The 15,927-nt window shown below is 36.8% G+C and overlaps 1 protein-coding gene across 7 annotated transcripts in view; it reads right to left on the bottom strand.

Moving 5' to 3' along the window:
- aft (cap methyltransferase 2) overlaps positions 1-15,927 on the bottom strand; it is a 500,824-nt gene that overhangs the window by 395,617 nt on the left and 89,280 nt on the right. For all 7 annotated transcript variants that reach the window (XR_011332243.1, XM_069826496.1, XM_069826502.1 and 4 more), the window contains exon 2: positions 8,704-9,052. Coding sequence is in view for 6 of the 7 variants with exons in the window: in XM_069826496.1 (XP_069682597.1) it covers positions 8,704-9,048 (345 nt within the window). In the remaining variant the exon portion in view is untranslated. The remainder of the gene's footprint in view (positions 1-8,703; positions 9,053-15,927) is intronic.

Genomic DNA, 15,927 nt, shown 5'->3' with positions numbered 1-15,927 from the left:
ATATTGCTAAATGAATGACAAAAAAAGGCATGCTTTCCAAGAAAAGGCCGAAGGGAATGAAACAACACTTCTCAGTGATATTTTGGAATGCTGGCAGTATGTCGCGAGGCAAGGAGACCATGACTGAGAACTCGGGAAAATAATGTCAGTCAACTAATTCCCAGTGCCATTGATCAACAACAGGAAGAGAAGGAATCTCACCAACTCACAACCTGAATCATGATGAAACCAATCTTGGAGATGAGCAAGGAGGTAAGGTGTGCATATTCAAAACAGGATGTAAATATCGAAGTCAATATCTAGCATGTAAACTCGAAAAGCTAGTGGAGAACTACTACCAGTACGTATGTACTTTTGGGACACTTGAACACTGGGAGACCCCAAGAATGACAGGTACGAAGTTCAAATCTCGGTAATTTGATGCCAGGAATTTTAGAGATTGGTTTTCGTCAGTTGTTTTATAATAAGTCTAGAGGTCATAAAAGTTGTGATTGGGGACAACTTGTGGTGATGTAATCCAGATGTGTGAGGAAAATAATATAAAATTTGTATGTCTTCCTGCAAAATACATCACATCTACTCCAGACATTAGATGTGGCATTTTTAGGTCACTGAAAATATATTGGAGGGAAGTGTTAGCAGAATGGAGGGTATATTCAGAGAGGAGACAAACTACTCTCCCAAAGTATGCATTCCCCTTCTTACTTAAGAAATTTAGTAAGAAAGTGAGTCAAAATGTGCTGCCAACCTGATGTCTGGTTTCCAGACTTGCGTACTTTATCCTCCAAATGAAATGCAGAATAGGTTCTTAAAATCCCTATAGAACTAGAAGCAGACTATACTAATAGCAGCAGTAATACCACTATTGATAATGTTAAAATGGTTAGCAACTCAGTAATAGAGATGCTGGACAAGATCAGATGTGGAGGACAAAACAATGCCCCAAGAAAAAAAAAACGCAAATTAACATTGAACCTGGCACCAGTGTCATGTCAGCCAACATGTTACTGACAGTTATTCCACAGATAAAGGCACTGCTGGTAACTCCAAGAAGAGGCAAAACAAGACTACAGAACCTAATAATGATGATAATTATTCATCTTCTGCTCATGTATTACTAGTGATTACTCCAGAGGAACTTCAATCTACCATTAACACATTTGGTGCAAAGGGTACTAAGTCCAAGAGGAGGCCAAAAAAGACTATAAAGATTGATGATCCTGATAATATTGAAACATCTGTGGATGGCCATTGCTCATTAAAAGATTCCTCAAATGATTGATGAATACGCTTTAGAGGATGCAGATAAAAATTTTCACACCAAGATCCAAAGGGGAGGAGCTGTATTTTAATCAAATGTACTATGGGAGACATAACTAACTCGAGTACTTTCTAAGTGAAAGAATGCCACACTGCGCATGAACCGGCCCAAAAGTCTGGTTGATACCATGAAGAATATTTGTTTCTCTATTTTGTTTAAATAATACATATAAAGGCTGAAGAGAAATTAAAACATGAGAGGAAGGGGGTTACTATTTAAAATATGTATAGAAATATATACACATAAAATGCTGTAGTTTTGAGAAAAAACAAACCTGAAATTCGCAAAGAACTGGGAGCATTATAGCATGTTAAAAAAGATCTGATACATGAAGGGAAGCAAAGTGGTCAAGTGGTTAAAGAATACGTGTCTAAGAGTACAGGATCGATGGTTCGAATCCTGACAAGACCAATCATGTTTTATATTTTTAAACATATAAAAATATAATAAAATTTAACCTTATAAATACATATTTTTCATGTGGCTTCATTTTGATTTGAGTTCTTAAATGTTATGGTCTATTAATATTATTTACAGCATTTATCTTTCCACTATACTTCGCTTTCATTCTACAAAGGTTACTAAGTCATGGCAACTTTTTTTTTTTTTAGGCAAATGCGTTGTTATTCAAACATTTCATTATACACATATGAAAATACATAATGTACTTTACCAATCATGTCTGTTACATGAGTTTCTCAGGAAGTATTGTAGAGAAGAGAGAAGAGTATTTTTTTTTTATTTTAGTAGCTTATTTTACGACGCTTTTTCAACAGCTTAGGTTATTTAGCATCTGAATGAGATGAAGGTGATAATGCCGGTGAAATGAGTCTGGGGTCCAAAACACAGAAAGTTACTCAGCATTTGCTCATATTGGGTTGAGGGAAAACCCCAGAAAAAACCTCAACCAGGAATCTTGCCCCGACCGGGAATCGAACCCAGGCCACCTGGTTTCGCAGCTAGACGCACTAACCGTTACTCCACAGGTGTGGATGAGAATAGTAAAAATTAAGAAAATGTTATCTTATGTCATAATGTTGAGAACAATAGTTTGCATGCACATTAACACATTAAAAAAAAGTCTGCATGCACATGAACACATTTTGAACACATTAAGATCCTTCAAAGTAATCTCCAAGGCAATCAATTGTTCGCTGCCAACGATGAGGAAGATGACCAATACAATCAGCTGCTCCATTATCTAATATGGCAATCTCGGGTCGCACTGCGTTGGTTATGTCTTCTCGTGTATGAAAGGATCTCTCATGCAATGGAGCTTTCAATTTCAGTATCAAATCGAAATCACATGGTAACAGATCGGTAGAGTAGGGAGGTGCTCTAGTACTTCCCATCTCCAGCGTCGTAAACAGGTCTGAACAATGGCTTCCATATGGGCTGTTGCATTATTGTGAAAGATGATTGCATTGTCCAACAACTCGGGACGTTTATTCCTGATAGCGTGACGTAGGTTATTCTGCAGATAAGTGTCATAGTATGCTGCATTAACAGTCTGGCGATGGGGGACAAAATGACACAAAATAATTCCTCGAATGTCATATGCTAAAATGACCATTAACTTCACTGGAGATGGATTTTGACAGACTTTGTGTTTTTGCGGGAATCCTTGATGACGCCATTTAAGCTCGGTTTCATAAGCCCTGGCCCAGGTTTCGTTAATGGCAATGATCCTGTTCAACATGATGTCTCCTTCACGTTCGTATCCTTCCAGGTTCACACAACACGTTTCATAACATGTCCACTTTTGTTGTTCTACCAGTACATGTAGCACCCATTTAGCAGCAATTTTGCACATATGCAGATCATGCCGTAAAATTTTATGTAGTTGCCTAGTCAATACCTTTTTCTGTTGCCAACTCCTGTAGAGACCATCGTCTGTTGTTCTCCAAGCAATGTTCTATCACAGCACAAACAATATCGGTAAGAACAGTCTTAGGGCTCTCGTACGAGGTTTGTCGGTACTTCTTACTTGTCCACTTTGGAAAGCTGCTACCCATCTTGCAACAGTTCTGTATGGCAGAGCACGGTTTCCAACAGCTTCCACGAGTTGTGTGTGACATTCTCTCGCATTTTGACTGTGAAACACTGCTATTTTTACGTATGCACGTTGTTCTAGCTGACTCACATCCATACTTGACAAACTACAAACATCAACAATGAACTGACTGACTTGGGCGCACCACTCTTCTTCTGTTCTTGAATATCTACACCATCTAGTGGCATCTATAAGTACTATACATCCAAATATAAATGTTGCATATCGAAAAATGTGGATTGCGGTCCGAAATTCTGCAGAAAAAAATAGTTGCCATGACTTAGTAAGTGGCTCTTGTATACATCAATTAACTCATTCCAAAGACGTAGTAATTATTCATATTACATTATAAGTATGTGGAATTCGGTAATTTTAATTAATGTTTCAAAGAAACATAGTTAAATTAAAATACTTAATGTACAATATTTTTTTGATTGCTTAAAAGTAAACATACCACTATATTTTATTACTTCCATACACTATCGACAGTTGGTAGTCAGTAGCTCAGTGGTAAAACTATAGTGATCTAACTCGTGGTCTCATGATCGATCTCTGGCTCTGGTATTTTAATTTCTCTTATATTCAAATTGTAACATGCTATGTAAAGTTTCATCTAATATCTAAGCTATTATACAGTAGGGCATATTATTATATATTATTAATGGACAGGGTGCATAATAAAAAGAAAATTAATATACAGTACTTGATGTACACATGACACATTTCAAATAAATAATAAATCATTTTATGAAACAAAATGAGACACAGACTTAATACTTCATCTATTTGCCATTGGCTCGATTGACAGCTCTTAGTCTTCGAGGCATAGAGTCAACGAGGTTCTGGAAAAAGACCTGGTCCTCGGAAATTTCTTCCCAAGCATCGCAGACCATGTTTTATAGTTCACCCACAGTTTTGGGAAGAGGGCTTGGCCAATTTGACTGCAGTGTCCCCTTAAGTTTAGCTCATACATGTTCAATAGGATTCAGATCTGAGGACTTTGGAGGCAATGGAATGGTTTCGATTCCTTCTAGTCCAAAACATAGAATGGTTTCGATTCCTACTAGTACAAAACCATTTCAAGAAAACCCCGGTAGTATGAACCAGGCGATTATCTTGCTGGAAAAGAATGCATCCTTCATGATAAATTAATTGGGCTTCAGTTTTCTTTAGTTGGTTATTTAACAACGCTGTATCAACTACGAGGTTATTTAACGTCAATGAGATTGGTGATAGTGAGATGGTATTTGGCGAGATGAGGCCGAGGATTCGCCATAGATTACCTGACATTCACCTTATGGTTGGGGAAAACTTCGGAAAAAACCCAACCAGGTAATCAGCCCAAGCGGGGATCGAACCCATGCCTGTGCAACTTCAGACTAACAGGCAAGCACCTTAACTGACTGAGCCACACTAGTGGCTTCCAGTTAACAAGACAGTTTACACGAAATGATCATAACCTACCATGTCAAAATTGCTGTGGATGTGTTCTAATGTTCCCGCTCCTGTACAAATCATCCAGCGCCAACATGCAAGACTCATGCGAACAACTCCTGGCAAGAGTAGCCATGATACGAGAATCATATTGTTGCCTAATTTGGCGATATACATAAACAAAACCACTCCTCGTGGTTGAGACTATGACTTCGTCTGAAAAAAATAACACTTCTCCAACTGAAGTCTTCCCAATCACTTGCAAACACTAAATGATTCATGGCTTGTTCCTCAGTAATTGGTACTTTTTTCAACGTATGAAAAGACCAGATTCTACGGCTTCTTAATCGCCTCTTTACAGTCTTTATAGAGAGCGGAAAACCAGATGTTACCTTTAGTTCCTATGCATTCCTTAAAGGATATTTTCGGACCACCCTATATGAGGCAATGTCTTATCTTCTTGAAGAAGCATGTGGTCTGCCAAGATTTGGAAGTTTCGCAACTTCTTCATGAACATTATAACGTCTAACCCATCTCCTAGCTGTGGATTCAGGAACCTCATACTTACAACTAGCCTCTGAAACACTAACTACTTTCTCACAGAGGGAAATTATCCTCTCACGAATGTTCACCTCTGTCATTATGAAGGTAATGAAAACTGGACGCTTAAATCAGGTGAGTACAGTATTTGTCCTCGAATACTATAAGGATGACAGGGAATAATGTTGTGCTGGCAGAGTCAACTGCAGTATGCTGCCTTCTACACAAACGAGTGGCCAGATAAGACGAAGGGGACAGTTTACTACATGCATTGGAAGTAATAAAATTAGTAAAACCTGTCTGAAAGATCATCACTCTTCCTAAAGACAGACTTTTTAAAGAACCGAATCAAAAATCCATAAAATCAATGTAAATCACACCCCTTTTAAGAGACCACCTCTCTCCCCGACCACCGACCAGTGATTGAATAGCCATTTTCTTCATTTTACCCCTTTTAGAAGACCATACTGTATTTTAAAAATTTAAAATTTTATTACATTACTGTAGCCTAAACAAATTCCAATAAATTCGTACAGTACTGGAAGTTAAAATGATGTTTGGCAATGTTGTTAAGTGATACCATATTCACATTGAATGTCCATCTCTGTCCTTAATCCCTTAAGGAATGTTGGGGATTGCTACAAAAAAGGTACAATGACCACTTGCAAATGGCCTCCAAAGGTATGACAAAGGGTTATTTGCATCGCTGTTCAACAGTTTCTTGAAAGGTAAGATTTCTCATGCCATATGACAGTTTTACTTTTCGTTTTGTACGTTAAAAATCAAATGGTTACTTGTTAATTACAGTGCAATAATTTATTTTTTCTTCCTCCTACCTATTAGAAAAATCCAGTGGTCAACCCATCAATGACGAGGATGAAGTCAAGAGAGAATTTCAATTCGAAAAAATGGACTAGAACAAGCCTTATGTAATATTGAGTTAATTCAACAATCAGCACCACTGAAAGACTGTATGAATCGAGAACATAAAAATGAACTTCTTTACATGTTAAAGAATAATTCTGAAAATGAGATTGTAAAAAGAAAATGTAAAAAAGTTAATCAGAGTTCAATATATGATTTTGTGAAGGGGAATCAAAGGAGAAAATTGGAAAAATAACGTAAAATAAGAAATAAAGTTCCGATTTCAAGCTTTTACTATTAGCAATATTTTCAACGTTTTTATTTGATTAACATAGAAACGTTTTAACCCATTATTTGTGTAAAATAACTCCCCCTATTGAGAGACCACCCCTCTGAAGGACCAGTTTTTCATGGAACCAGCAGTGGTCATTTAATGCAGGTATTACTGTAATGGTATGTTTACTTCTAGGCCATCGGAAAAATATTGTGACATTAAATATTTTAATTTAAATATGTTTCTTTCAAACATTAATTAAAATTACCGAATTCCACATCCTTACAGAATAATATGAATTATTACATTTTTGGAATGAGTTAATTGGCGTAGAAATGAAAGCAAAGTATAATGCTGTAAATAATATTAACAGACCATAACATTTAGGAACTCAAATTAAAATGAAACCACATGAAAAGAGTGTATTTATAAAGTTAGACTTTGTTATATTTTTACATTTTCACAAATATAAAAACATGAATGAACTTGTCAGGATTCGAAATGTCGATTCCATACTCTAGACACATACACTTTAACCACTCGACCACTTTGCTTTCCTTCAAGCATCAGATGTTATAACATGCTATAATGCTCCCGGCTCCTCTGCATATTTCAAGTTTTTTTTTTTTCTTAAAAACTAAAGCATTTTACATCTGTATATTTGTATACATATTTTAAATAGTAACCCCCACCCCTTGTTTTAATTTCTTCTCAGCATAGATATGTATTACTTAAACAGAAAAGAGAAACAAATCTCTTTATGGTGTTAACCAAGGCTTTTGCCCGGAGCATGTGGAATGAGACATTCTTTGGCTTAGAAAATATTCGAGTTGCTCAACAATTATGTTCCCCATAGTACCCTAATAACAATTATTTTGTTAACCATTAATATTCGAGTTGCTCAATAATTATGTTCCCTATAGTACTCTATTGACAATTTTATTAACCATTATGTTGCTTGTGTTAACAAGGTAGTAAGTGTGGTTGTGCAAGCTGAATGTGCTAGGTACACTGAAAAGTGCAACAGATCCAAGTGGCCAAATATAGAAGATAAAAGACTGATTGATTGCTGTCTTAGTGATCTAGTGCCTAGAGTGCTGGATTTACAATCCTGCGGACCTGGGTTCGACTTATAACATAAGTTTGGCAAGCCCGTGGTCCAGGAAACACGGTTTCCTCCGGGAGCTCCCATTCCCCTGTGGCATCCCAACAAATCCCAATCATCACCCTATCTCATCATGGATGTAGCATAGACCAGCCTTCTATGGTACACCCTTGGCAACAATTCTGTCAGTAAATTGGTATATACAACTGGCTTCATATGGATGAATGACGAACCCACCATTAATAAAAAAGAAGAATGATTACGATGTGACTGAAAGGGAACTAGATTTACCAATGTTTTTCATTCCTACTACTGGTGGGTAGAAGACTAGGACTTCTGTTAGTTTGTTAAGTGGTTTTCAAATTTAAACTTGCAATTTTTACATTATTTCATATAATTCATATACATTTGTGAACTTTTCTTTCTGTGTAGATTTATTACAAAAAAGGTTTCTGAAGATCACATTAAAATAATTAAATTCATTGTAATAATTTGTTTTTAATCGTTGTAAAGGCACTTATCATCTTCCAACCAATTCTGAAGTCATTTATCCTGTGAAGAAAAAAAAAGCTCTATTCAACGGTGTGCCCAATATCAAAGTGCAATTCATGGTCTAGTCATTTCTGTGACAAATATATGAATGTCTGATTTCAGACCAGTTTTCCAGGTGAAGTCAGATATCCATAAACTGTTTTTTTCAGACACTACCAAACACTTGAATTGAAGAGTACCGGTATGTCATTATGTAGGAAAAAACATGTTTAATATGATAGCATGGTGTATTTGACTCTAAATGCTTAATAACAGCACATTCTGTGAAAAGTACTGACAACAGTGTCCGACTCCAGAGTGGGTTGGCTGTAATCTATTTCACACTAGATTTGTTAATTTACAGAAAGAAAACACTTTTTCTTTTATGTGATGTTCTATGAAGTTTCAAAATGAAAACCTTGTGTTAACATGCTGTAATATCTGAGTTTCTAAAAAAAATTAGATAATACATAGTTGCTATTTTAAGGAAATTATAATACAAATTTTTATGTAATAATATGAACTCTAAAAATAATGCACAAATATTCATTATCTTAATTGTATGTATTTAAGGTCCAAACCTTCCATTTTTCAGCAACGAACATATTGCTGGGTTCTGGGAGATGCCAGTTTTGGATGGGCGGATTAAAGTAGAATTTCTTATCAAAGTACTCTAGGACTCTTCTTTCAAGATTTTCATAATCTTGTCTTGTCATTTTTTCAAAGCTTCCATAGCTGCGACCAGTAAATGAAGTGGGAAGATCTCCGTATACACCTTCTGTATTATCGAAGTGAGAATTATGGCACTTGTAGGACTGGAAACTCGATCCTAAGTTGCTTCTGGTGGGGGATGAACCGGAGCTGTTCCGCCATGACAGTGGCTTTTCAGAATCTCTCCTATGATGAGATTTGTTATGCTGCTGCATGGTCCTGCAATCAAGTATGTTTTTTTTTTTTTTAATAATACTATCAGCATTTTCAACACAAAATAATAGGCCCCAGTTTGAACATTCTAGAACATTATTCAAAAGTGACATTTTTTACTATTATACTTCGATTTGGTTATTCTTTTTAAAATGTCTGGCCAGAACAATCATTGGCAATCTGACAGCTACTAGACTGTGAATGACCATAGTGATCATATTGACGATGTGACAGTTACTGCAAAACGTATTACAGATATGGTAGTTTCTCTTTGCTTTTCATATTTGATGATTACGATGATGATAATGTTGACAAAATGAACCCAAGGTTCAAGCACAGAAAGGAACTCTGGAAAAACCCTCACCCAAGTAACTTGTCCCAACCAGGATTGGATCCCAAGTCAGCAAGTTTTAGAATCAGGCATGCTGACTACTATTCTAGGCAGTGAACTATTTATACAAGGGTTGTAAATAAAGAAGTGGCTACATAGACAGTATGAACATATTATTGAACTTACATGGAAAATACATTTACATTTCTTCAATATAATCACCAGCATGTTCCTATATCTTTTGCCAAATCTGTGGTAACTGTTGCCATTAGCAAGGTTGTTTCTGTTGATCTCTCTGATGGACTGCCCTACTGCATGAAGTACTGATGCAATATCTGGAAACCTTTTGCCTCTAAGTAGTTCTTTCAACTGTGGAAACAAGTCGTAGTCACAAGGACTCATGTCAGGGGGATACGGAGGATGTTCCAATACTTCCCAATCCCATCTCTGTAGCAATTCAGCCACTGCTCTTGCAGTACGATGAGCATTATCATGCAAGATGAAAGGTGGATATATATGGAAATTTGCGCTGCATACCTGGACATAGGTTGTGTTCGAGAAAATGTTGGTAATACACTGCACTGACATTTTGGTCTTGAAGTATGGCATGGCTAATGATGTGTTTGCCACTATCAGCATGACTTTCACCCTAGAGGGTTCATATCACACTTTTTTTTTGGACGTGATGATCCTTTATGGTGCCATTCACTAGACTGACACTTTAGTTCAGGCTTGTATGTCCATGCCCATGTCTCATCAATAGCAACAATACGTTGCAGGAATACATCCCCTTCGTTGTGATATCTCTGTAGGTGGAATAAAATAAAGTAATTTATATATGGTTCCGTCAATTGTTTATCTTTAATATATAAATAGATCAAAACATGACCTAATTATACAAAGTCAAAATAGGACCCTGGTGGGGTGAAGACAAACGTTTTTGCCATAAATGGCATCTTCAAGTCCTTTGTTAGTTGGTAAACACTAAATGAAGACCTTAGCATATCTGGTTATCTTGGAAATACACATATACATGGAGGTACTTCACATTAAAAACACTGACATAATACGTACAAACTACAAAAAATTATTCATACTACGAGTAACATAATATATTTACAATTAACCTTTTAAAAACATGACTACTCTATGTAGTGAGCTATTGTGTTAAATAGTCTTTGTACTGTGTCAAACAGTTGCCTTGCCTAGTGGTACCAGCCGTGCTAACCAACCCCCAAACCTGTACACCAACATACCCATAAATGAAAACATAAAAATTGTAAAAAAAAAAAAAAAATAGGTTAACACAACTAAACACAAATGACAATGTCATAAAACAAACTGCCGAATTACTCTGTCACACTAAAACAAAATTATTTCTCCTTCAATAACACTACCTACCAACAAAGAAAAGGATTAGCCATGGGAGACCAACTCTCAGGACTTCTAGCTGAGATTTTCTTACAGAATATAGAAAATAAACATGTTCGATATGTGGATGATACACTGGATATTTATAAGAGTAAAAACCCAATACATGACACAATTGTTGAAAGCTTTAACAATCTACACCCTCAATTAAAATTCACCTGTGAAGATGGAAACAAAAGGTCAATAAATTTTCTAGATCTAAATATCATCATAAAAGACTTCACATTGCGATATACAGGGTGTTTAAAAAATACGGGGCATAATTTCAGGTATGTATTTCCCACATGTAGACAATCAAAATAGTTCATTACAACATGTGTCCGGAAATGCTTCATTTCCGAGTTATGGCCTTCACAACATTGAAATTCACCGGAACGTTTTTCTTTCCGCAGGTCATTGTCATTAGAGAAGATGTTCAAAATGTCCACCTCCTGCTTGAATACAGACCTCACATCGATGTCTCATTGATCTGCGAACACGATCCCAAACTCCAGGAGTATTGCGTATGTCCTCAGAACATGCCACAATTCTATTCCCAAGGGATTCCAAATCAGGCACCGGAGATGAATAAATCAATGATTTTAAATGGCCCCACAAGTAGAAATCGAGAGGGTTCAGATCAGGTGAGCGTGGAGGCCAAGCAATTGGGCCACCTCTACCTATCCATCGATCAGGAAACCTTCGATCCAAGTACTGGCGAGCCGTACGACTGAAGTGTGCAGGAGCGCCATCATGCAAGAAGTGAATGTGTTGACGATTGATCAGTGGAGTGTCTTCTAAAACATGAGGTATGGTGTTTTCCAGGAAGTTTGTGTACGCCTGCCCCGTAAGTCTGTTTACAAGTACATGGGGTCCAACTAATCGATCACCAATGATACCGGCCCACATGTTGAGGGAGAACCGCACCTGGTGAATGGAACAGTTGCACGTGGGTTTTCATATGCCCATACATGCTGATTGTGGAAATTTGTTATGCCATCTTGTGTGAACTGTGCTTCATCTGTAAATAATACTAAGGCAGGAAAGTTCGGATTTACACCACATTGCTGCAAGAACCACTGACAGAACCTAACTCGTGCAGGGTAATCTGCTGGTGACAGGGCCTGTACACGTTGCAAATGATAAGGATACAATTGATACTCTTTCAACAGTCTCCAGACAGTTGTATGAGGAACATTGACTTGCAACGCTACCCTTCGTGTGCTGATAGGAGTCATGTTCACAGCCTCCAGAATCTCCTCCTGTACTTCTGCAGTTGCAGATCTTGATCGTCCCCTTCCCAAACCAGGAGAGTTAAATTTTCCATACTCGCACAGACGGTAATGGAGACGTACAAATGTCTTCCGATCTGGATACTGTCGCTGTGGGTACAGATGCCTCAAACTAGGAAGCTGCCTTGAGAGGGGAAGTAGTACAGGTAACGAAGGGGGCCCACCTACGCTCCGATAGCCAGGTATAGTCATATTATCTGAAAAGTTGACCTCTTGACAATGTTTTCAAGATGCACCCTCCTTATAATATATTGATCAGTATTTTAATACATAATAATTCGTTTAATGTTATTGGCGTTTATGAGTTATGTTTTAATTGCAAAGATATATTCATTAGTATAATGCAGTATATGACTGACTTAAATGTACCATCATTCTTTTAGTTATATGTACCCAAATTGTAGATTATAGTGTTGTCATTAAACTTCAGTTTTTCACTTTAAATCAAGGAAAACAGATCACTTATCTGTACAATATGAACAAATCAATAAAAGGAAGACACAACTGAGTTTCTATTTAGCTACTCCAAAAGGATCTCCTTTACTCCCAATAAATCTCCATCTGAATCACTACTCCTTTTATTTTTTTATTTATTTATTTGCTTCTTTGCCTCTTTGATTCTTTGCTTATTTGTTTCTTTGTTTACTTATTTATTTATTTGCTAATAAGTTTGAAATGAATACAAGTTAATACAATATAATATAAACTAGCCCACTCCTGAATGAGTAAGACTCGTGCTCAGGAGGGGATTCCAATACAAAGAAAAATAAAATTGAGAGTGAATAAATTAGATGGAAAAGTGTTAAATATCTAAACCCAACTATAAATCCAATACAAATTTGTTTAATTTCTTCTTCTTCTTGACTCCTCACAAAAATGATTAATGCAACTGTCCACGGCTTGTTCTATTAGAGGAATCTGCTTCATATATTCCTCTCCATATTTCATGGATTTTTCACATTTCTTCTTCAAAGACTCTTCCGTGATTTCATTATTTTTTCCCCTTGTCAGTGCCGTTATCCATTTTGAATGTAGTGTTGTTTGCAACAATCCTAGTTAACGTCATCTTAGAAATTACTATTGCTGCTGCCACTCTTTCCCGCATCTTCTTTACATCCATGAGAAATATCCCGGCTTCGCTTTCTTTTTTCTTCAATTCCGTCACATTATAAATCATCTCGTGAGTTTGACCATGTAGAACTTTGCCCGATAATGTACTACTCATCATAATAGAAGAAATATTTTATCACAAACGACAGTCACACATTTCCGTGTTCTTTTAAAGAATACAGCCTTCTCAGCTGTTATTAGAACAGAACTGTACCTCTCTAGTCCACAGTGCACAGCAGTAGCCGGACAGTGGTAGGGGAGATATGCTCTATGCGCCTGCGCGAACGAGACAGCTTGCTAGTTTGAGGCATCTGTACCTCTCCTGGTACAAACGACGAGCCAGCGCAGCATTGCCGTCCGCCTTACCATACATGAAGTGTATCTCTGCCAGCTCTTGATTTGAATACATGTCGCACAGTCTAACGCCTACACAACACGGAATGTAACCTTCGCCTCGGAATGAACTGTCAGAGTGCCCTCTTAATGTCTCCTTTGATGGCAACGACCTGCGGAAAGAAAAACGTTCCGGTGAATTTCAATGTTGTGAAGGCCATAACTCGGAAATAAAGCATTTCCGGACACATGTTGTAATGAACTATTTTGATTGTCTACATGTGGGAAATACATACCTGAAATTATGCCCCGTATTTTTGAAACACTCTGTATTATATTTACAGAAAACCAACTACCACAAGCCATTCCATCCATTACACTTCCAACCACCCATACACACACAAAATTGGAAACTGACGTTTTTTAATTGACCATCTACTTAACACGCCTTTAAGCAACCATAATTACAAAACCGAGCACAATTACATTGTAAAATTAGCATAGGAGAAAGGCTTCAACAGAAAGACCATAACATGATCCAAAAACGGAAAACTAAATTCAAATCTAGAACCAATACATATACTACATTAACTCAAATGGAACGAGCAGACAAAGAGTGGATTGTAAAACAATGACATATTTTGGCAATGTCTCTCTAACAAACTACACAATTTCCTTAAGAAAGAAAAAATTAACATAGCTTTCAGGACAAACAACAAGTTGAACAATATCATCCCTATTAACACACATAAATAAGACAGTCTCTCCAATAGCAGAGTATATTTGAATTGTAAAAATTGCTATAGAAAGTATATAGGGCAAACCAGAGGGAACTTCAGAACCAGCTACAGTGAACACATTGCAGATTTTAAACAGAAAAGGAACAAATCCAAGTACGCGAACCATTTAATTAATAGCAATCACGAACTCACAAACATAAAAGATACTTTGCAAATCCTCACAACAGTTAATGACGATACATGAACACAACAGAAGAATACCACATAGCTAGACACTTCAATAATAGCACACAACTAATTAACGAAAAATTACCCAACTTAAATAATCTCCTATTTAAAATAACAATACAGCAAACTCCTGGTTGATCTAACACACTCTCCTGGTTCACCATATTCCTAGCCGCAATGCCTGCTTTGTATTGTAAGACCCAGTCATGCCACTGTGTTGTGTCCACTTGATTGGCTACCTCACTCAGCTGGCATCCATGTAAGTACTGTCTTCTAAAGTGTAACCCCCTACAACAGTTCTCATCCATAGTTACTTTTATTAGAATACAGGTAATTAAAGTCACACCCTATTGTGATTTCAGGATTTTTCCTACACACACTAGTGTCAGCACGCAATTATGCAAATGGGTTTGGTTAGCGTAGCTGTTACCATTATGCAAGGCAACTGTTTTGACACAATACAAAGACTATTTAACACATTATTTCACTACATAGAGTAGTCATGTTTTTAAGAGGTTCATTGTAAATATATGTTACTCGTAGTACGAATAATTTTTTGTAGTTTATATATATTATGTCAGTGTTTTCAATGTCAAGTACCTGCATGTATAAGTGTATTTCCAAGATAACCAGATATGCTAAGGTGTTCATTTAGTGTTTACAGACTAACAAAGGACTTGAAGATGCCATTTATGGCGAAAACATTTGACCCACCGGGGTCCTATTTTGACTTTGAATAATTAGGTCATGTTTTGACTTATTTATATATTAAAGATTAGCAACTGACGGAACCATATATAAATTATTTTATTTCATTGTACTCGCTTATCAGACCATTATGCCAATGAATCTGTAGGTGGCGTTCAGCTATTGCATATTGGTCCCAATTCTGTGCTTCTGTCAGGTTATGAGGATGTGGAGGTTTTTCTTCAGGATGTGCCACACAGTTTGATGACTGAATCCAACCTCAATGGATAATTCTCGTACAGTTCAGCGATGCTCAACAGCAAGGAGACCTTGCACTAACTCCACTATCATTACCACAAGCTTCAAGTAACCTTGATGACATTGGCGTGCATTTCAACCATGGGCTACCTCGATTTTTATCCACAATTGCTGCTCAAGTTTAGTAAACTTGCTTTAGAGCAGTTAAAAATAGTGCTCTACATTTAACCACACACAATAACAACATCAATTGTCAAAGCAACTGGTTTTATCATTTAATACTTCGACAATGTCTCCAACTACAATCACCAGTTGTTTCATATTGCATGCGAATGTGCATGACTCATTCCTGGTAGTGTTGCCACTACTTTATTTACAATCCATGTACGTAATTTCAAGAGAAAAATATTTTGCATGAAAATTTTCCCATTTCTACAAACAAATGCTAATGTTTAATAAACCTTAGCCTTATCATATAAGTGGCATTTCATT

This window comes from Periplaneta americana, chromosome 5 (assembly GCF_040183065.1).
Source record: "Periplaneta americana isolate PAMFEO1 chromosome 5, P.americana_PAMFEO1_priV1, whole genome shotgun sequence".
Taxonomy (NCBI): Eukaryota; Metazoa; Arthropoda; class Insecta; order Blattodea; family Blattidae; genus Periplaneta; species Periplaneta americana.
This window is presented reverse-complemented; position numbering and strand designations above follow the sequence as displayed.